The sequence below is a fragment of the Schistocerca gregaria genome, chromosome 2, assembly GCF_023897955.1.
Source record: "Schistocerca gregaria isolate iqSchGreg1 chromosome 2, iqSchGreg1.2, whole genome shotgun sequence".
Taxonomy (NCBI): domain Eukaryota; kingdom Metazoa; phylum Arthropoda; class Insecta; order Orthoptera; family Acrididae; genus Schistocerca; species Schistocerca gregaria.
In genome coordinates, this window is record NC_064921.1 from 168,910,584 (window position 1) to 168,933,000 (window position 22,417).

Below are 22,417 nucleotides of genomic sequence, written 5' to 3' on the forward strand. Positions count from 1 at the left end.
TTCCTCCTACCATCTCCTCTGCCATTAGTATCTTTGCTCTCCCCTCTCCCTCCCCCACCCCGTTCTTCCCCCCTTGCACACGTTACGTGGACATTCGCGCGCCAGAGATCATCGCCATCAGTTTCTTGTGTGCGTGCCATTGTGTTCATGTTTAGTCTTCTTCACCGTCATGCTCCTACGTTCACCTGTGCCGTCGAAGTCGTCAGTGTTTGTGCGCCGTACCGACAGTTTTTAGTGTGTTTTTCGTCGAGTGCGAATGGCTTCGTGTTTTTGTTTTCTGTGTCTACTGTTTTTTTGCCCGCCACTTTGTTCAGTCTTTTGCGTGTCTTCTTTATATTTTTTCATTGTCATCCTGTGGCTGAAGAGCGGCGTTGGATGCCGCTGCCAGCCCACCTTCTGTAAAGGTGTTAAAATAACAATAAAGGAAAAAAAGTGCCTGAAAACGGTTCACAGTGTTCGAAATTTATTGTGAGGCATCGTATTTGATCAATGATTACAGACCATTCTCTTACTGATCAAATGAAGGAAAAGATTCATACTTTATTGTAGTATGGATGCATCCTTCAGCTTCGTTTAGAGCTGTTATTTTATGCACTGTTTTCAGTGCTACAATGCTCCATCATCAGACCTCTGTATGATAAATCGGGCAATCATGAGGGTACCCTGGTAGCCACCATAATAGTTAGGTCGTTGTACGGTGGTGATGAGTTCCTTCCTTCCTGCTTATGGCATCTAGATGATGTGCTGATTCTGTCACTACCAAAAACAGGAAGAAAGGAAGGAATTCATCATCCTGGAGATCTATTTGATTGTGCCCTCTACTGAGGTGCATTATGACGCGTACCCGGTCGTCAGTATGTTACTCAGTTTATCATAGAGGGACCCGGAGAGAGTGCACTGTAGTGGCGAAATCGACTGTAAATAAAGCTGAAGGATTCATCCTAAAAAATGTAATCCATTTTCTTCATTTGATCAAGATCAGAATGATCCGCAGTCATGACTGTCAGATAATTCGTCGATCAAAAACTTCGCTTTTCTTGCTGTTGCCAATCTGAATTTTATATCCCCTCTTTTTCAGCCATCGTCATCTATTTTGCTGCCCAAATATCAAAACTTATCCATTACTGTTAGTTTGTCATTTCGTAATCTACTTCCCTCTAATGTAATTGCACTACATTTGATTATCTTTGTTTTGCTAGTGTTAATGTTCTCCTCATAATACTGAGCATGTTATTTTGAATCGCGGCAACCGCAGCTTAACTCCCACATCTTGAAGGAAATAACCCACACTGGCTGTAGAATAATTTTTATTACTAGTCACGACCGGTTTCGCTCCACTTCGAACCCGGGACCTCCTGCTTGCCTGCCGACCTCCTGTGGGAATCTCTAAATAGCGAACAGGAGAATAATTAACGGGGACTGCGGATAAGTGGTGCTCGATGGGACGAATGACAACCCTAGGCAGATTGGTGGAGAGATAGCTCTCTATGCGGACGACACCGCCATATACAGGAACAGTCGCAGCCTCCTTCTCATACACTGCCACCTTCAGAAACATCTCGGCAAAATAACCCAGTGGTATAACCTCTGGAAAATTAAAATCAATCCTGCAAAGTGCCAAGCGATCTATTTCACCCCTAAAATAAGACTCCCGGATCGCCAACTCACAATTGACGGCCAAGAGCTAACTTGAAGAAACTCAATCATATACCTGGGGGTCGAAATAGATCGCCGCCTAACATGGAACAGGCACCTCACTATCGCTGCAAAGAAGGGCTGCGCCCTCTTCTGTAGGTTATATCCACTCCTGAAAGGCAATGTTACAACCATCCAGTGCAAACTTCTCCTCTGGCGCCCGCTCATACTTTCAGTCATCCTATGTGGCTCGGAAGTGTGGCCTATGGCGTCAGACACAGCACTTTCCCGACGACAACGTCTCCAGAACAAAGTTTTCCGTGTCATCTCTGGTGCGGGCAGACACGTCACTAACACACACATAAGAGACCTCCTAGGCCAACCCAACCTCAACACACTTATTCAAGAAAAATCCACAAAATATTACGAAACAACACAAACTTCGCCCCACTTTCTCATACAAAATTTAGGAAAGAAATCACCAGAAGCTTCTCATAAACGCCCAAAATTAACCCTTACACGCCTCCTGAGATACCAATAACACACACATAAAACACCAAACACGAGCTTACACCCACACAACCGCAATCCCTCATTTCAAGAAAACTCCTAGCGCATTTCGAAGTCAGACGGGCACTTCGTGTACAACCACAACACCAAAGCCTCGTCGTCGCTTGATGGGGGTGTGCATCAGCCGTGAGTTGTGCCGAGACAGTCCGTGCAGTTGCGTATAACATTGTGTCCGGATGGAGCAGTGGTTACTGCACCTGCCTAGTAAGCAGGAGGTCCCGTGTTCGATTGCCGGTCAGGTACACATTTTCGCTCGTCGCCCCTGATTTCGCATAATTTCCCGCTGCAGATGATAGCAGTGATTCCCCTTTAATTTACATTTAGTGTTTCACAGCTGCTGGATCTGCGTGGTGTCTGTTCTTTCGAAGGAACAGACACTGTACCTTCAAATAAAGGTAACGATTCTTTTTAACAAGTCATCGCCGAAAGGTAACTGCCTTAGAGCCACTCGCCATAATTCACGTCAAGTTGTAAACAAACAGCACTATAAAAGCGGTAGTCAATATTTAAAACGACGGGGGTAGCAGAACCGCACCACAGGCAGGATGGTGGCTGAGTAGCACCAGGCAACGCATACTCAACCACCTTCCTGCTTATGGCGCGGTTATGCTACCCCCGCCGTTTTAAATATGGACTACGGCTTTTAGCGTGCTATTTGTTTGCCGCTTGACGTGAATGATGGGGAGTGGCTCTAAGGCAGTTAGCTTTTGGCGATGACTTGGTAAAAAGAATCTTTATCACCTGTTGATGCGTCTCTTAGTAGCGCGAAATCAGGTCGTGACTTTTTTAATGGTTCACATGGCTCTGAGCACTATGGGACTTACCATCTGTGGTCATCAGTCCCCTAGAACATAGAACTACTTAAACATAACTAACCTAAGGACATGACACACACACACACACACACATCCATGCCCCAGGCACGATTCGAACCTGCGGCCGTAGCGGTCACGCGGTTCCAGACTGAAGAGCCTAGAACCGCACGGCCACACCGGCCGGCACTTTTTTAATAAAAAGTATTCTATAGCCAGCGCGGATTATTTTTTTCCGAACCTTATATCTGTTTCCACGACACTATCCAGTCCGTTCAACTGCTGCTCCAAATCCTTTGCCTCTACCAGAATTCCAATGTCATCGGCAGAGCTCAAAGCTTTTTAAATTTCTTTTTCAATTTCTTATTCCTGAACTTTAATTCCCTTTTCCAGATCTCCTTGGTTTCCTTGACTGCTTATTCGGTTTACAGATTGAACAAGACAAGGGGTAGGACGTAATCCTACCTCGGCCCTTTCTCGATCCGTGACTGCACTAGCCAATGAGAATGGCGTGGGTGGTACTCACAGGAGCAGCAGCTCGGTGCCGTTGCCCTTGGCGTCCTGGCGCACGATGTCCCAGCAGTCGGTGACCATGCGCTTCTCGCGAGGCGTCACTCCCAGCACCGGGTCCGGAACGTCGAGCTCCGGATCGTCGTCGTCGGCCGCCACCGCCGCGGATCCGCCCCACAGGTAGCTCATCAGGCCGCCCATGATCTGCACAGCGACAGTCACCAGTGAGACACCACCACACACAACTGGTACCAGCGAGTCACTCTGGGACTGTGTCCCACTGTGCCGCGACACGTTTGTTGCGGCGCAAGTAACACTGTACAAGAAATTACAGTTTTCAGAATAAGTTAGCGCTTTTGTGACTGGACACTTGACGAGTGGCAGCGGGACTGGGACAGAGGAAATTCCGGACGTCAGGTATACAGTCTCCCTCCGAGAGTCAGAGACCACAAACGAACTGCATCGCTCTCACTGTCCTCAGCAAAGGCATTGCTCATTTTAACACAACACGGCCTTTACTCCCAATACTCCACAGAATAGGAATGAGACCATCAGCATTGTCTGAATGTGGTGTTTAGGATCCCCAGAGCTTGTGGTGTTCACATGCCAAGTGGAAGCTAGGAGAGATGAACTCCTCAAGGTGAAATGCAGTTCCTAATTAGGAGGGAGGAACAACCACAGCTAAATGTAGACCAGACAGGCATCATATACTGATTGACAGAGACCGTGAGCATTGCGACGGGTGGTTGAAAAAAACACGTGAAATCAGCGGAAGAAATCACTCATGAGTTCTAAAGTGCTAGAAAACTGGCATTCTACGGATCGGAGCGTGGAATGTCAGATCCCTTAATCGGGCAGGTAGGTTAGAAAATTTAAAAAGGGGAATGGATAGGTTAAAGTTAGATATAGTGGGAATTAGTGAGGTTCGGTGGCAGGAGGAACAAGACTTCTGGTCAGGTGACTACAGGGTTATAAACACAAAATCAAATAGGGGTAATGCAGGAGTAGGTTTAATAATGAATAGGAAAATAGGAATGCGGGTAAGCTACTACAAACAGCATAGTGAACGCATTATTGTGGCCAAGATAGATACGAAGCCCACACCTACTACAGTAGTACAAGTTTATATGCCAACTAGCTCTGCAGATGATGAAGAAATTGAAGAAATGTATGATGAAATAAAAGAAATTATTCAGATAGTGAAGGGAGACGAAAATTTAATAGTAATGGGTGACTGGAATTCGAGTGTAGGAAAAGGGAGAGAAGGAAACATAGTAGGTGAATATGGATTGGGGCTAAGAAATGAAAGAGGAAGCCGCCTAGTAGAATTTTGTACAGAGCACAACTTAATCATAGCTAACACTTGGTTTAAGAATCATGAAAGAAGGTTGTATACGTGGAAGAACCCTGGAGATACTAAAAGGTATCAGATAGATTATATAATGGTAAGACAGAGATTTAGGAACCAGGTTTTAAGTTGTAAGACATTTCCAGGGGCAGATGTGGACTCTGACCACAATCTATTGGTTATGACCTGTAGATTAAAACTGAAGAAACTGCAAAAATGTGAGAAATTAAGGAGATGGGACCTGGATAAACTGAAAGAACCAGAGGTTGTACAGAGTTTCAGAGAGAGCATAAGGGAACAATTGACAGGAATAGGGGAAAGAAATACAGTAGAAGAAGAATGGGTAGCTCTGAGGGATGTAGTAGTGAAGGCAGCAGAGGATAAAGTAGGTACAAAGACGAGGGCTGCTAGAAATCCTTGGGTAACAGAAGAAATATTGAATTTAATTGATGAAAGGAGAAAATATAAAAATGCAGTAAATGAAGCAGGCAAAAAGGAATACAAACGTCTCAAAAATGAGATCGACAGGAAGTGCAAAATGGCTAAACAGGGATGGCTAGAGGACAAATGTAAGGATGTAGAAGCTTATCTCACTAGGGGTAAGATAGATACTGCCTACAGGAAAATTAAAGAGACCTTTGGAGAGAAGAGAACCACGTGTATGAATATCAAGAGCTCAGATGGCAGCCCAGTTCTAAGCAAAGAAGGGAAGGCAGAAAGGTGGAAGGAGTATCTAGAAGGCTTATACAAGGGCGATGTACTTGAGGACAATATTATGGAAATAGAAGAGGATGTAGATGAAGACGAAATGGGAGATACGATACTGCGTGAAGAGTTTGACAGAGCACTGAAAGACCTGAGTCGAAACAAGGCCCCCGGAGTAGACAACATTCCATTAGAACTACTGACGGCCTTGGGAGAGCCAGTCATGACAAAACTCTACCAGCTGGTGAGCAAGATGTATGAGACAGGCGAAATACCCTCAGACTTCAAGAAGAATATAATAATTCCAATCCCAAAGAAAGCAGGTGCTGACAGATGTGAAAATTACCGAACTATCAGTTTAATAAGCCACGGCTGCAAAATACTAACGCGAATTCTTTACAGACGAATGGAAAAACTGGTAGATGCAGACCTCGGGGACGATCAGTTTGGATTCCGTCGAAATGTTGGAACACGTGAGGCAATACTGACCTTACGACTTATCTTAGAAGAAAGATTAAGAAAAGGCAAACCTACGTTTCTAGCAGTTGTAGACTTAGAGAAAGCTTTTGACAATGTTGACTGGAATACTCTTTTTCAAATTCTAAAGGTGGCAGGGGTAAAATACAGGGAGCGAAAGGCTATTTATAATTTGTACAGAAACCAGATGGCAGTAATAAGAGTCGAGGGGCATGAAAGGGAAGCAGTGGTTGGGAAAGGAGTGAGACAGGGTTGTAGCCTCTCCCCGATGTTATTCAATCTGTATATTGAGCAAGCAGTAAAGGAAACAAAAGAAAAATTTGGAGTAGGTATTAAAATTCATGGAGACGAAGTAAAAACTTTGAGGTTCGCCGATGACATTGTAATTCTGTCAGAGACGGCAAAGGACTTGGAAGAGCAGTTGAACGGAACGGACAGTGTCTTGAAAGGAGGATATAAGATGAACATCAACAAAAGCAAAACGAGGATAATGGAATGTAGTCAAATTAAATCGGGTGATGCTGAGGGAATTAGATTAGGAAATGAGACACTTAAAGTAGTAAAGGAGTTTTGCTATTTAGGAAGTAAAATAACTGATGATGGTCGAAGTAGAGAGGATATAAAATGTAGACTGGCAATGGCAAGGAAAGCGTTTCTGAAGAAGAGAAATTTGTTAACATCGAATATAGATTTATGTGTCAGGAAGTCGTTTCTGAAAGTATTTGTTTGGAGTGTAGCCATGTATGGAAGTGAAACATGGACGATAACTAGTTTGGACAAGAAGAGAATAGAAGCTTTCGAAATGTGGTGCTACAGAAGAATACTGAAGATAAGGTGGATAGATCACGTAACTAATGAGGAGGTATTGAATAGGATTGGGGAGAAGAGAAGTTTGTGGCACAACTTGACTAGAAGAAGGGATCGGTTGGTAGGACATGTTTTGAGGCATCAAGGGATCACAAATTTCGCATTGGAGGGCAGCGTGGAGGGTAAAAATCGTAGAGGGAGACCGAGAGATGAGTACACTAAGCAGATTCAGAAGGATGTAGGTTGCAGTAGGTACTGGGAGATGAAGCAGCTTGCACAGGATAGAGTAGCATGGAGAGCTGCATCAAACCAGTCTCAGGACTGAAGACAACAACAACAACAACAACAACAACAACCCTCAGTCCCGACCTGAACCCAATGTAACACATCAGTGACGAGTTAGAACGTCCAACATCATCACTACCTTCTCTGGTTTCGATTCTTGAGGAAGAAGGGCTGAAAGGGGTGCTATTACTCCACAGACACTCAGATGCATTTAAACTGTTGGCACACCTCGTATTAATGACTGCTGATAGGTGTCAAGATACTTTTGATCTGGTTGTGTAGTAAATGAATGACCCGCGTCTTAATCCTGCAGTGAAAATTGTTGACTGTGGTGACTCAACGGAAAAGACAATCACATTGTTTTGAACAACAACGGACCGCAAGTACTCGTTTTACTCCGTAAAGCGAACCGTATACCTGGCAGTTAAAATGGTGCGCGTTGCTACCCGACAGCGCCAGCTGCTTGTTTACGAAGTTGAATGTTATCGATGATCAGAAGGAGAAAGTAGTGACAGCCCAGACGGAAATGATGTCGAAACATGCAAGAAAAACATTCAAGCTGAGCACGTCATTGGTGTGCAAACAGCGGTAGACGGGACACGGTGTGTGGAATTCAAAAATTTACTTCAAAGAAAAAGTAGTGAAGTGTCCATAGTAAATATAAATAAATGTGTTGTTAGGAAACAGTTCCTGCGATGTTATGGACCGTACAAGGAGACACCAAACATGCGAGAACTTTATAGCTTATGCCATACAGAACGTGATTCGAGGCTACGAGGAAACTAACAAGGGGAAGGTTTGAAGTCGGAAAATAGAGTGAATGGTGATGTGGTCTTACATGCCTGGTGTGTCGCTTTAACATTGTTCACCCCGGTGGACCTCCCTGTAGCCTATATCTAAAAGATAAATTTAGTTACCATTTATTAAAACAATCGCGTTTTACTAAACAGCGCGATGATATAGTCTGTAAGTTTCAATCTGATACTCTGTGGGAGCGGTCTTTCGATCTTACTAAATTTGAATTTTGCGTTTCTTCTGTCTTTTTCTTTGTTAATTCACTGCCTTACTACACTCTTTACTAAACACGTTTGTAATATGTGTGGGAATTGGAAATGCGTCCTAATCTTTTTCACCGCCTCTCTTTCTCCCTCCCTATCACCACCTCCTCCCCCCCTACCTCTCTCTCTCTCTCTCTTCCTACACCCTTTCTCCATCTCTCAACTTTCTGCATCCACTTCCAATCACCCCTCTGTCTATCTCCTCTTTATCCCTCTCTTTGGGCTTGAACCTTGTTTCCTGTTATTGCAAGTCAGATTCTGTAGTCGTGTCCTAATCATAAGTCAATAAGTCGTAAATACAACTTTCCATAAATACAACTTTCTTATTTGTTAACAACGTTTCAATATTTTATATTTTACATATATATTTATATATCATATATCAAAAATACATAGTCTATATGTGTCCAACCGTTTATCACAGTAACGTGTAAAAAATTTCAAAGGAATCAGTTGAGTACTTCGAGATTTTTGATAAGTTTCCCCTTTGTATATTACATATTTATTTATATAGCAAATACTTTTAAGAAAGAGGTATATAAAAACACATGCGTATTCAAATGCAACACTGTCAAAATTTCAAAGCAATTGGTGAAGAAATGTCGTGGATACAAAATTATGAACAAACGAACATTTACATTTTTATGTAGGTAAATGTTGCAATTTATAATTTTTAGGCCGATAGTCGTCATAGAAATATTTGTAACAAGTATTGCTCTCACACTACAAACATTGTATGAAAGACACCTTGCCACAGCTGCATTAAATTTCGTATAAATTTAAAGGGAAATTTACGTCATTAACATTATGCAGTATTGGTTTTCCGTATGTTATTTTTGCAGCTATAAACCAGCATATAACTGAAATTCAGATTCGTTCTCAATGTATTCATTTTGCAACCATCAACAAGTGTATTTGAAATTCAGTAGTCTTCCCCCTTATTTTCGGTCATATACGTCAACCCCTTTCGACGCTGAAATAAAATAAGGAACTCATCGTTCCACTTACATTAAACTAATGACTTACAGCGTGCAAATGTGACTCTATACACGCTTAACTATTTCGCCACATTTAGTGCATGCATTATTTTGACGTATGGCGAGTAAACTGCTGTCGTACGGTTACCGAAGATGGTATCTCCTGTACGAAGGCTCACTGTGAGATAGCTGGCACTTTAACCAACATCACTATTCGACACGTTTTCCGGTCACCGTCCCCCATTCGCCTCCTCCTCTTGTGAAAAATATTCTTGTTTTCATAAAGTAAAGTCTCTAGCGCTCAATCCGTGAACGGGTTTCTTGCCTGAATGCATGGTATTGCATAGTTTCCTTCGCCAAGGGACTACACGGGAAAGGTTGGTGGACCCATTGTTCCGGCCGTCTGTTACCTCCGGAGAAGATCCCCAGTACTCACGTTGACAGTAGGCTGAGTGGACCTGTGGCCGATCTGGAGGAAATGGAATGAGGGGAAAGCCCGTGCCTCTATCCGGGATTGAACCAAGGACCTCCAAGAGCCGGGGTCTAGCGCTCTGACAGCTAGACCGCCACGTCCACCTACTCTGTAGGAATTCGTTTCTCAAATCTACCAGAATTATCAAATTATCAAGCAAGAAGGAGATGACAGGTGATAAAAAAAATGTAAGTGGCCAGCGCTTTATTTAGACGAAAAATGGATTCATATGTATTAATTCTATGAGTGAATGCCAGTAAAGAGATAATGTCTGACGAGTGTTGCCAATGGAAAGTCCCGCTCTATGTTTAATTGTGTTGCGCAGCGCATTGACGTATAGGCTCTAGCGTGTGGCAGCTTTATACTTTTAAAAATACTGTAGTGTACGATGCAACCGCCTCCCTGTCTCTCGAGAGTATACACGACAGTGCTGGCACCCTGTCGAGGTTTTCGGGTTGCTTTTCCTGGTATTAACTGCCAAAGGAGTTTCCCAAGAACATTTTATGGCTCCGTAACTGACACATAGAACTTCTCAGCATTAAATCAATCACGCTCGGTGTCGGCTGCTGGTTACTGTCCAGTGGAAATCTGTGAAAGACTCGACACAGGCTGCGCGTATCGGTCCACCTCGGCCAATGTGCCGACAACAGCGCCGTCTGTATCAGCTTACGAGGAAATTTAAGTTTGATTAAACGGTGTCGTGCCTGTCTCATCACACAGTCATAGAAAAAATTGAAACAGAGAATAATGCCAATTGTTGTCATTTAGACTGGCATTTACAGTCCGGAACCGCGCGACTGCTACGGTCGCAGGTTCGTATCCTGCCTCGGGCATGGATGTGTGTGATGTCCTTAGGTTAGTTAGGTTTAAGTAGTTCTATGTTCTTGGGGACTGATGACCACAGATGTTAAGTCCCACAGTGCTCAGAGCCATTTGAACCCAGACTGGCATTTAACCCAGTGTATGCCTTGTGGCGGAGAGTAAATATAGAACAAAAGTTGTCCTTGACCCTGGAGCCGAAACCCGGGAGGGGGAATTTGTGGGGTACTAGTGAATGATACACTGACGCCTTCTTGTTACTAGCGTAAGACTGAGCTACTGCAATGCCACAAAAGATATGACGCGTAATTATACGGGAGAAGATAATTCCGACGGCCCTCAGTGCCTAGTATTACCATTAGATAAACGTTAGGAAGTGCTTTGACTGAACCAAAAGGATCACACAGATGTGCGCATGTAATTCAAAATTCGCTCGTCAATTGTCGGTACTAACATAGCTCGCTATCAGCGAGTCGCTTTGTAACGGTCTGTTGCCGTATGTAGTCAATCTTTGCTCACTTGAAACAGTGGAATACTTGCGATTGAAGAATTTTCAGATGACACACCGCTTAACCAGCGTCACGTAGGATGGCGCTTCCGCGCATAGAGGTGGAGCGGCAGGGTAGCGTGGGAGGGGTAAGATCTGCCCATGCGCGGCAGCAGAGAGAGGGAAAACAAAAAAGTCCACGTCACCGAACCGTGATGCTGCGGACAGTAATCAGGTTTATTTGACTGCGGTACATCATATGATACGTTCAGATCTGTGAAGGGAATAGCTCATTTTAAAATGAGAAAAACCTCACTTTACGTCTTAACGACGTTCCGTGCACTGCTTTTTTCTAATACACTGTTGAACTACGTCCTCCTCTTGTATCGCGCACCTTTATGAGGAATGTGATTCCTAATGCACCTAAGGCATTTTTTTCAATAATAAACGCTCTTCTTATCATATTTGAAACAAGTTTTTTTTTAATTTCTTGACACTGACGAAATGCTGCCTTAGAAGCCCATTCTCTCATTGATAACTGAAAGACGTTTTTGTGATGTCAGGTATTCACCATTCAGACGGAGCACATTAAAAAATCATTGTCAAACTCATCCAGTTGTGTAACCGTTTCTTGCGATTGCGATGCTTTCCAGGCGACACAAAACCAATTTTTCCCACGTTCCTCCAGCTCTGACACTTCCGTTTACAACACTCTTATCGACACGGCATGCTTCTGTAATCCGTTCTTGTCTTTCAGATGTCAACGGAGGAGTCCTGCTTTCAAATTCACATTTGAAAAATGTCATAAATACGGTAAATAATCCTCCTCGCCCGCTCGTGATGCACTTGACGTTTATTGCCGTCGCCTGACTTTTTTTTAAAATCTTTCAATCGAGGCGCAAAAATTTAGAGACGTACAACACAGGTATATTGCTTTTCAAAAAGAAGAAGAAAACTGACAGTCGAATGAATAATTCGGTTGTCGCGAAATACAGCAACAGTGTAGCATGCAGGAAAGAGATTCTTGCTGTGTAGCTACACCTAGCTGCTAGGAGCTCGGAAAGTGAATGAATCCTGTTGACTGCTAGCGGTTGATCGAGGGAGAAGCTCAGAATGGCTGAAAAATTGGGCCGCCTTCCTACATGAAGCGGACTTCAAATACTACAAGGAGCGCCTTGAAGTAGAGCTGTCATTTCGCAACCGTCTTACGACACTTTACACAACCATCTCCCGGACGAGGAGTGTAACATGGATTTAGTCCTTTGCTATGAAATCTTGACGATGCGGAGCGCGCAATTTTCAAGACCCGAGAGGGTATCGAGAAAAAACTGTCTTCTGTACCGCGCGATTGTGTTCAATTGATCCAGTCTCGTCTGTGCTTCAGGTTCCTGCAACAATTAAGCTGTCGTCTATTAAGTTCGAACTCTTCTCTGGAGACACTGAGAGCTGGCCCAGTTTTTGCGAACAGTTTGAAAGCTGTACTGGCTACTAATAATAATTACATGTTCTGAAGAGGATATCTAGTAGGCGACTGCAAACAAATGCTGTATGGCACTATGGTAATTCCTTCGACTTATTAGACACTACGAGAATTCTTCAGGCAAAGTATCGAGACGGCGAAGGCATAATACAGCTCACTTAAGACTTCTTAGAAGCACTGCCACCCATTCCAGTTTAATTAATACAACATTCATAGAACGGAGTAGATGTGTCACAACTCTGGAATCCTCTGAGGATGTAAATGCCTATGGCAAGGCTCTCACACCAAATTTTTGCACGCTTTCTCCGCAGGCATTTGACAATGCTGGATAATCTATGTCAAGAGGGATAACTATCATTAAAACCTTTCTGCAGCTCTCTCTACACCCTGACGATAGATTCTTGCTAGATTCTTCTGATACAAGATCAACGTTAACAATGTCGAAGATCACATTAATGCAAGACAAAGGACAATTCATCCGTTCTCACGAAGAAACTGGTACACCTGCCTAATATCCTGTAGGGCCCCCGCGAGTTCGCAGAAGTGTCGCAGCACGGCGTGGTAAGGACTCGACTAATGTCTTAAATAGTGCAAGAGCGAACTGACAACACAAATCCTGCAGGGGTGTCCATAAATCCGTAAAAGTACGAGGCGGTGGAGAGCTTTCCTGAACAGCACGTTGCAAAGCACCCAGATACGCTCAATAATGTTCATGTCTGGGGAGTTTGGTAGCTCAGAAGAGCGTTCCTGGAGCCACTCTGTAGCAATTCTGGACGTGTGGAGTATCGCATTGTCCTGCTGGAATTGTTCAAGTCCATCGGAATGCACAGTGGACATGAATGGAGCCGGCCGCGGTGGCCGTGCGGTTCTAGGCGCTGTAGTCCGGAACCGCGGGACTGCTACGGTCGCAGGTTCGAATCCTGCCTCGGGCGTGGATGTGTGTGATTTCCTTAGGTTAGTTAGGTTAAGTAGTCCTAAGTTCTAGGGGACTGATGACCTAAGATGTTAAGTCCCATAGTGCTCAGAGCCATTTGAACCATTTGAACATGAATGGATGCAGGTGACCAGACAGGATGCTTACGTACGTGTCACCCGTCATAATCATATCTAGACGTATCAGGGGTCCCCTGCTGACATGCAGGGTCCATCGATTCATGAGGTTGTCTTCATACCCGTACATGTCCATCCGCTCGACACAATTTGAAAGGAGACTCGCCCGAAGAGGAAATATGTTTCCAGTCATCAATAGTCCAATGTCGGTGTTGACCGGCCCACGCGAGGCGTGAAGCTTTGTGTCGTGCAGTCATCAAGGGTACACGAGTGGGCCTTCGGCTCCGAAAACACATATCGATGGTGTTTCGTTGAATGGCTCGCACGCTTACACTTGTTGATCACCCAGCGATGAAATCTGCAGCAATCTGCGGAAGGGTTGCACATCTGTCACGTTGAACGTTACCTTCAGTCACGTTCTTGCAGGATCTTTTTCCGGCCGCAGCGATGTCGGAGATTTGATGTTTTACCAGATTCCTGATATTCACGGTACATTCGTGAAATGGTCGCATTTCATCGCTACCTCGGAGAAGCTGTGTCCGATGGCTCGTGTGACAACTATAAACACCACGTCCAAACTCACTTAAATCTTGATAACCTCGCATTGTAGCAGCAGTAACCGATCAAACAACTGCGCCAGACACTTGTTGTCTTACACAGTCGTTGCCGAGGACGAGATGGTAAAAGGAAGAGAGACTGAAAAATAAAAATGTGTGATATTTTCAGTGGTAGTATGATATTTGTGTAATGGGTTGCATGACTCATTTGCAATGACTTCCTAACAACACTGATTTGAACATCACAAAGGTCGCCGGCCGCTAGGTTCTGCTGATGTTCACACGCATTCTAAAAGCCCACCGAACTGAGGCTGCAGCGGAAATGTTGCGGCTGTGTCATTACGATCCAGGTGTGCTAGCCACCTGATCCCCATGGACGACAGCTCTATGTATCACTGACATATTAGGATGACAAGACGGCTGTTCGAAACACGAGAAGTAGTCTACAGAACACCTTAGCTCCAAGCCCTACACGGCTATACAGAAAATGATTAGATGAAGTAATAAACATATGCAGCAATGGCAGAACATTAAGGAAGAATGGAAAAAATAGTAAGAATAATACACATAGCTGCTGGTGAAGTTTTAGGGAAACGGATGAAGATATATTAAAAAGAAGACTAGCAAACATCATGAAATGTACGATACAGGCCTACCTGAGATATTCATAATCAAAGAAGCAAGGAGACTACGTGGAGTATAAGCTTCACAAGCAGCCGTCAAAAAGCAGAAAAAAAAACAAAGCTGGGATATTTTTCTGAGTGAAATGCAGTGTGATGTACATGCGAAACAGACTAAAGCCTTTAGGATGCTGAGACAACTTCATAAAGATGATAGAGAGATGGTTCAAGTTACCTCATTTCGGAAAATGAGTGTCTGGATTATTTTCAAAATCTATGAACAGGTGATGAGGAAAATGTGAGAACTGCAGTTACTGACGAGAATGTTGTTCTTATATCAGTGTAAGAACTAAAGGTTGCTTTAACAACATATACTAATAGAAAATCCCCAGGAGAAGAAAAATGAAACGTTGAATTTTTTTAATATGCTTCGGAATCATTATTCGTAAAACTATTGAATTTCGGAATTACTTGTTGGAAACAGCAACATACCAGAGCACTGGAAAACAGCAGTATTATTTTAAAAAATGGGATCGCACGTGACAGTTGTTAAGGTATAATTCTGCTGAACTCTGGATACAAGATGTAGCGAAACAAATAACAAATAGACTAAAGCTACTTTGGGGGAACATTTCTTGCTGAAGAATAGAATCGGTTTCGAATGGAAAGATATTTCTTACACTGTTTTTTGCAGTTTGCCAAATTATTGAAAAACGCAGAGAATACCATCACCTCACATAATAGAGTTAAATTATGGGACATTTTAAGAAAGAATGGTATACCCCAGCAACTAATGGTTCAAATGGCTCTGAGCTCTATGGGACTCTACATCTGAGGTGATCAGTCCTCTAGAACTTAGAACTGCTTAAACCTAAGTAACCTAAGGACGTCACATACATCCATGCCCGAGGCAGGATTCGAACCTGCGACCGTGGCAGTCACGCGGTTCCGGACTGAAGTGCCTAGAATCGGACGGCCACCGCGGCCGGCCCCAACAACTAATAACGTTAATTGAGTGTACATACACACCGAAATCAAAGTACAAGAATGAGGTCCATTTGGAAGAAACATCTCTCAATGAGCGAGACCCTACATTTTTTTTAAATATGTACATAGACGACGCCATAAAGACATGGCAGAATAAAGCAGTGCACCATTATAAGCTTAATAATAAACTTATAAATACGCTCCTGTTTGCAGATGATAGAAAAATCTTTGTCAACTGAGAAGATAAACTCCACAGAAGAATTCCGCCCTTGCACAAGATAGCAAATGATTGTAATACGACAGTATCTAAAGGCAGAACTAAGACACTGGTATTCCATGGTAAGGAGCATTTATGAGCACAAATAATAATTCACAATAAACCGCTAGGACAAATGAATACTTTCAAATACCTGGGATGAAAGGTGTCATATTACAAACAATGACGAAGAATACGCACTGGAAAAATTACAGCAGTTGGTAGGCACACTCTCCTCAAAAAACGCTAACCGTCAATCAAAGGAGGAGAACTGAAGCAGAAGTGATGAGACTCCTAAGGTATTTAACTGGTTACAAACTCAGGGCTCGGATAAAAGTAGTCAAATAAGAAATGAAATGAGTGTGAAAAACATATTCGAAGGATCTCAGAAGAACGAATATCTAAATTAATATAAAAATATGCAACTGAAGGACAAAGAAATGTTGGGTGTCCTAAGAGAAGATGGAAAGATCAGCTGCATTCCACTTGAAATTGGAACAGGCAAGGATGCCTGAACTAAAACTGAATATTATGATGATGGTATGATAATGGCTGTTCGTGAGCGACAGCTGCACGTGCCAAACGCTTAGTCGTATGTGAACAACTGCTAGTAGAAAAGCCTGTGAGGGAGGGCATTGACATACTTTTAGTGTAATATGTGGCTACACATGTCTGTATATCTGTAATGCTGATGCATGTGGCTGCGTTTTGTGGTCACTGTGAGCGGTGCACACCTGCTGATCCACACTTTTAACTGATTTGACCGAGCGAAAAGAGGCAATAGTAAGGGCCTTGGACATCGGAGTCGCATCGGTGCGACATGAATCGGGACGCGTAGGGACGGGGGGGGGGGGGGGGGGGACATGCCCATTAAGATTCAAATTTTCCGTTGATTCCCCAAATCACGTAAGGTAACCGCCGACTCCTCTGAAAAGAATGAGGCCTATTTCCCCCCATATTCTCCGCTTCTCGAGGCCTCCCCGTCGATGGGATTGACTAACTTCTAACTGTCCTTGTGTTGTGCAGATTAGCTTAGCGAGGCTGCACACGTCGGGACCATTAGAATCTATGCAGTGGTGTTTATTTACCCAGCGTAGCGACCTCTGTCACCCTACAAAAGTGCTTAAAAGTGTGTGAGCAGCAGGAGCCTGTGTTTATGTTTCCTGCCAAGGCTTCGTCGTAATCGTAAGCAGCCCACTCAGCGACAAAGTGTCTGTTGGGTGCGGATGTGATCAAGATTCCTTCATACATTTTGGTTTATTTTTACCAAAATATACTGGCCTTTTTTGAGATATCGCTGTTTTACGACTATTAATTACGGAACCGGTGTGTATGAAGAGGCGTAACTAGACTGAAGATGATGTACAATAAATGAAAATATACGACAGTATGAGATGAAGTGGAAATTGTGTTAATCAGGTACCAACGGCCTAACCAAAATCTTAAGAGTAATTCAGTAGAAGAGCAGTGAAATGCGTTTGATGGAGACGGAAATAACTAAGGCAGGACAGGAAAGCATAATTAGTCAAAGTAAAGGCAAAGAAGCCGTGGATAACTGCGGTTGATGGGTAAAAGAACAAAATGAAAATAAGTTATGTACTGCAGTCAATTTTCACCAATATTTATTAGCATACCGTGTTATGGCAGCATGCTGCCGTCATCAGGTGCTTTACAGTTAGGCGTACATTAATTTTTAATTACAGATTCCTTTAGAAAGTGATACATAAAAAATAATTTTTAATTGTAATAAACTATTTAATGATAATTACTTAGTTGTTAATTATTGATTATTTTGAATTGTGGTATGTTAAAAACAGTGATGCACACCTAATTGTAAAGTACCAGAAGATGGCAGCCTGCTGCCAAAACACGGCATGCTTATAAATATAGGTGTAAACTTATTGCAGCGCACAAAATTATTTTCTAAATTTCATAATACTTTCGCTGACCACAAAATGTACACAACGTGCGTAAATTTTTAATCCTACAACAGACAAAGCAATAGTATGGTTGTTGGGAATGAAATTAACACAAAGCGAAAAACAGACTAAATTCGAATGGAAGCCACAGAGATACTGAGGAAGATAAGACTACCTAGGAGGTCGCGACACTTGCTGAAAGATTAAAGATAACCCGTCAGAGTTAAGTAAAGGTATAAACTTAGGGGGTCCATATGCAGAAGAAAGGGCAGGCAGACGGCTGGAGTTGATCTCTGTGGTGGAGAAAAAATGTCCCAAAATTGAGATAGAAGAGGAAGTTCATGCGGAAGTCCTGTAATGTGGCCGTAGTTTGATCGAGCGCTGTACCATACGACATCACACTCGTCAGCAGCACTCGGTGTCAAGTCATTGGATTTGCTGAAATATGTGGGAAGTGTAGGAACTACGAGGTCATTTGAATCGGTGCAAAAAAATTTATGAAAAGAGTGGCTTGCCAACAGATTTCCAGAAAAGTATCATCGTCACATTACCACAATAGTAACTCGAGGACGAATGTGGAAACTGTCAGACGATTAGTCTGACAATCATATTTGTCAAATGTTTACTAATAACCCTGTAAGTAGGCTGTTTAGGTTTTTATGTTGGTAACGCCACTGGCTGTGCTATGTGCAGTCTGTGGCTGGTTGGCATTGTTGGAATATTCGCTATTGTAGTGTTGGGCAGTTGGGTGTGAACAGCGCGTAGCGTTGCGCAGTTGGAGGTGAGCCGCCAGCAGTGGTAGATGTGGCGAGAGTGATGGCAGAATTTTGCGAGCGGTCGATCTGGACGTGTGTCCATCAGAAAGAGTTAATTTGTATTACTGTATATCATAAACTGATACATATATGATGACTTTTGAATATTTTAAAGGTAAATACATTGTTTGTTCTCTATCAAAATCTTTCATTTGCTAAGTATGCCTATCAGTAGTTAGTGCCTTCAGTAGTTAGAATCTTTTATTTAGCTGGCAGTATTGGCGAACGCTGTATTGCAGTAGTTCGAGTAACGAACATTTTTGTGAGGTAAGTGATTCATGAAAGGTATAGGTTATTGTTAGTCAGGGCCATTCTTTTGTAGGGATTATTGAAAGTCAGTCTGCGTTGCGCTTTTAATATTGTGTGTCAGTTTAGTGATAATCAGACTAAGTAAAGAGAGAAATGTCTGAGTACGTTCAGTTTTGCTCAGCTGTTTGAAAATCAAAAAATGGTTCAAATGGCTCTGAGCGCTATGGGACTCAACTGCTGTGGTCATTAGTCCCCTAGAACTTAGAACTACTTAAACCTAACTAACCTAAGGACATCACACACATCCATGCCCGAGGCAGGATTCGAACCTGCGACCGTAGCAGTCGCACGGTTTCGGACTGCGCGCCTAGAACCGCGAGACCACCGCGGCCGGCATTTGAAAATCAAATAATGTAAGAGGTTTACCAGCACTGTCATTTATAAATTTTTCTAAGGGGATGTTTCAACTGATACAAGACTGTAAAGAAACACTGAAGACCTATTGGCCGAAGGTCAGTTTTGTTGCAAGAAGGGAAAGGGTACAAAAGGATCAATAATTCTGAGATTGATTTTGGAAAGGAACCTTACGGTGCGATGCTCTTGTATTTACATCATTCTTATTCGATTTGAATTTCAGTGCACAAACATCAATTTCCTGAATTAATACTATCGAAAAAAATCACCTTTGAAGATTAAAAGCTAACCGCTGTTATTTACTAACATTTTTAACTTATTAACCTGCTCGGCGGCAGCTATGTGTGTAGTGTAATAGTTTAATTGTGAAGCTGCTCACTACTTTTATCTCAATTCCATATTTAATAACAAACCTAAGGTTAATTAACAAATATTGAATCATAATTTTTCAAGAAATTGATATATTTTTTATTTTAATTACTGCTCTTATGAAAACAAAATTTGTTTGTAAAGATAAGGATCCGATTGCTCCTTCCAGGCAGTAGTATGCTTCGGAGACTTAGTGTGAATAGAGGGGGACCAGTCGATATACTAGTCAAAAGAGAACTCAGGATATTAAGAAAGATTTTAAGCTACTGACAGATTAATGGGCACAAATGTTTGTGATCAACTGGGGAATTATACAAAAAGATAGGGCTGTATCATTGTGGATTAAAAAGAAAAGGTTTTTGTTCCGTTAAGACATCTTCAGAATGTCCTAGGGTCATCCAACTAAATCTGTAATTTCATAAGACAGAGAGAGTTCTGAGAGTGTGATAAAGATCTTAAATGATAATCCTAAAAGACAGAAGTCTTGGATAGGAGTTAATTTAGACAAATGGCGAAAACTATCTGGGTTTTAAGTTGGAAGTAGAACCCAAAAGACGAAGTTAGACTGTCAGACGACCAAAGAAGGCACTGACTGATGGAGGTATTGGCAAGACATCAAAGGTGACAGACCAATAAGAGCGAAAAATGGAAAAAGAAATTTATTTTTAACTTGTAGTCCATAGTACCCCAGTTCGAAGGAAAGAAATGATACAGACATGATCAATGGCTATTTATCAAATGAAGAAAAAGATATATAAAAAAGTCGGGGGACCTGAAAGGCCATGGTACAGGCGAGCCATGTTAGATTCGTTTGTTGTCGAAACGCTCTTTACCAATAATTTCGAAGCACTCTTACGTATTGGAAACGATGATAAAATCAAACGAGGGCTTTTTGTTGCTTTTTAATATATGCCACACTTCGTGTTGTATCGAAATAAGTGTAGCCCTAGATATTAACGGTATAGCAAATTTGGCATCGCTGTACTTGCACATACTTTGTATCACGGAAACGAGTGGTTTCCACGCAGACGGATAGAGGGATTATTGGCTTGTTTCACTGTCCTCTGCTTGCCCGTTTCTTTTGTACCGGTAACAGTCACCATGTACATGAGATTACGTGTACCACCTTCATCAGCGTCGACTGCTCGTAAACTCAACACGCGTAATTATATCTTTACGACGCTTTGCAAAGGTACTTTACCCTACTAGGAAAAGTCTTCAACTTAAAATATACTAGACATTACACAGGATGGTACTTACACAGTACTTAAAAGAGACCACAGCTTTTACTGCGGGTTTCTGACGATGAATAATAAGTGGTGAAACTATTTCCGCAGCAGGAATAACTTTCTTAACAACTCTGTGCGGCAGTGTAATTACAGACTTCCATAATCTTCCAACGGGCATTGTGGCATAACAAGTAAGGCTCAGGATAAAGTATGCAGTCATAATACACCGACGAAAAAAATCGCAACACCAAAAAGTAATTAATATACGGTAATGAAGTTCCGGGAATATATCTGTCGAGGTGACATATTTAGGCGATTAAAACTGCAATATCAAAGGGTAATTTAAGTGCGAGATAAGTCATTGCAAATATGAATGGTACATTAATAACCGTTGAAATCGCCAGTATGTTGCAAACGTGCATTCTGTTATACAGGTGCCGGATGTCGGCGTGCGGGATGGAGTTCCATGAATGTTGCACTTGGTCAGTACAGGAACGGTCACTACTGTTTGTAGATGACGCTGGAGTTGTCTGGCGGACGTGCTCGACTGGAGACAGATCTGGTGACCAGGGAGGCCAAGTCAACATGCCGGCGCTCTGCAGAACATGCTGGTTCCAATTACGGTATGTGGGCGACCGTTATCTACGTCTACGTCTACATTTATACTCCGCAAGCCACCCAACGGTGTGTGGCGGAGGGCACTTTACGTGCCACTGTCACTACCTCCCTTTTCTGTTCCGGTCGCGTATGGTTCGCGGGAAGAACGACTGCCGGAAAGCCTCCGCGCACGCTCGAATCTCTCTAATTTTACATTCGTGATTTCCTCGGGAGGTGTAGGTAGGGGGAAGCGATATATTCGATACCTCATCCAGAAACGCACCCTCTCGAAACCTGGACAGCAAGCTACACCGCCATGCAGACCGCCTCTCTGGCAGAGTCTGCCACTTGAGTTTGCTAAACATCTCCGTAACGCTATCACGCTTACCATATAACCCTGTGACGAAACGCGCCGCTTTTCTTTTGCTCTTCTCTATCTCCCAATCCGATCTGGTACGGATCCCACACTGATGAGCAATACTCAAGTACAGGTCGAACGAGTGTTTTGTAAGCCACTTACTTTGTTGATAGACTGCATTTTCTAAGGACTCTTCCAATGAATCTCAACCTGGTAGCCGCCTTACCAACAATTAATTTTATATGATCATTCCACTTCAAATCGTTCCGCACGCATACTCCCATACATTTTACAGAAGTTACTGCTACCAGTGTTTGTTCCGCTACCATATAATCATACAATAAAGGATCCTTCTTTCTATGTATTCGCAATACATTACATTTGTCTATGTTAATAGTCAGTTACCACTTCCTGCGCCAAGTGCCTATCCGCTGCAGATCTTCCAGCATTTAACTACAATTTTCTAATGTTGCAACTTCTCTGTATACTACAGCATCATCCGCGAAAATCCGCATGGAACTTCCGACACTATCTACTAGGTCATTTACGTGTTGT

At 42.8% G+C, this 22,417-nt stretch overlaps 1 protein-coding gene across 1 annotated transcript in view; it reads right to left on the reverse strand.

Annotated features, from left to right (window-relative positions):
* LOC126336605 (globin-1) overlaps positions 1-22,417 on the reverse strand; it is a 272,338-nt gene that overhangs the window by 26,806 nt on the left and 223,115 nt on the right. Inside the window, exon 3 of the mRNA XM_050000470.1 lies at positions 3,544-3,731. Coding sequence (XP_049856427.1) covers positions 3,544-3,728 — 185 coding nt within the window. The 5' untranslated portion in view covers positions 3,729-3,731. The remainder of the gene's footprint in view (positions 1-3,543; positions 3,732-22,417) is intronic.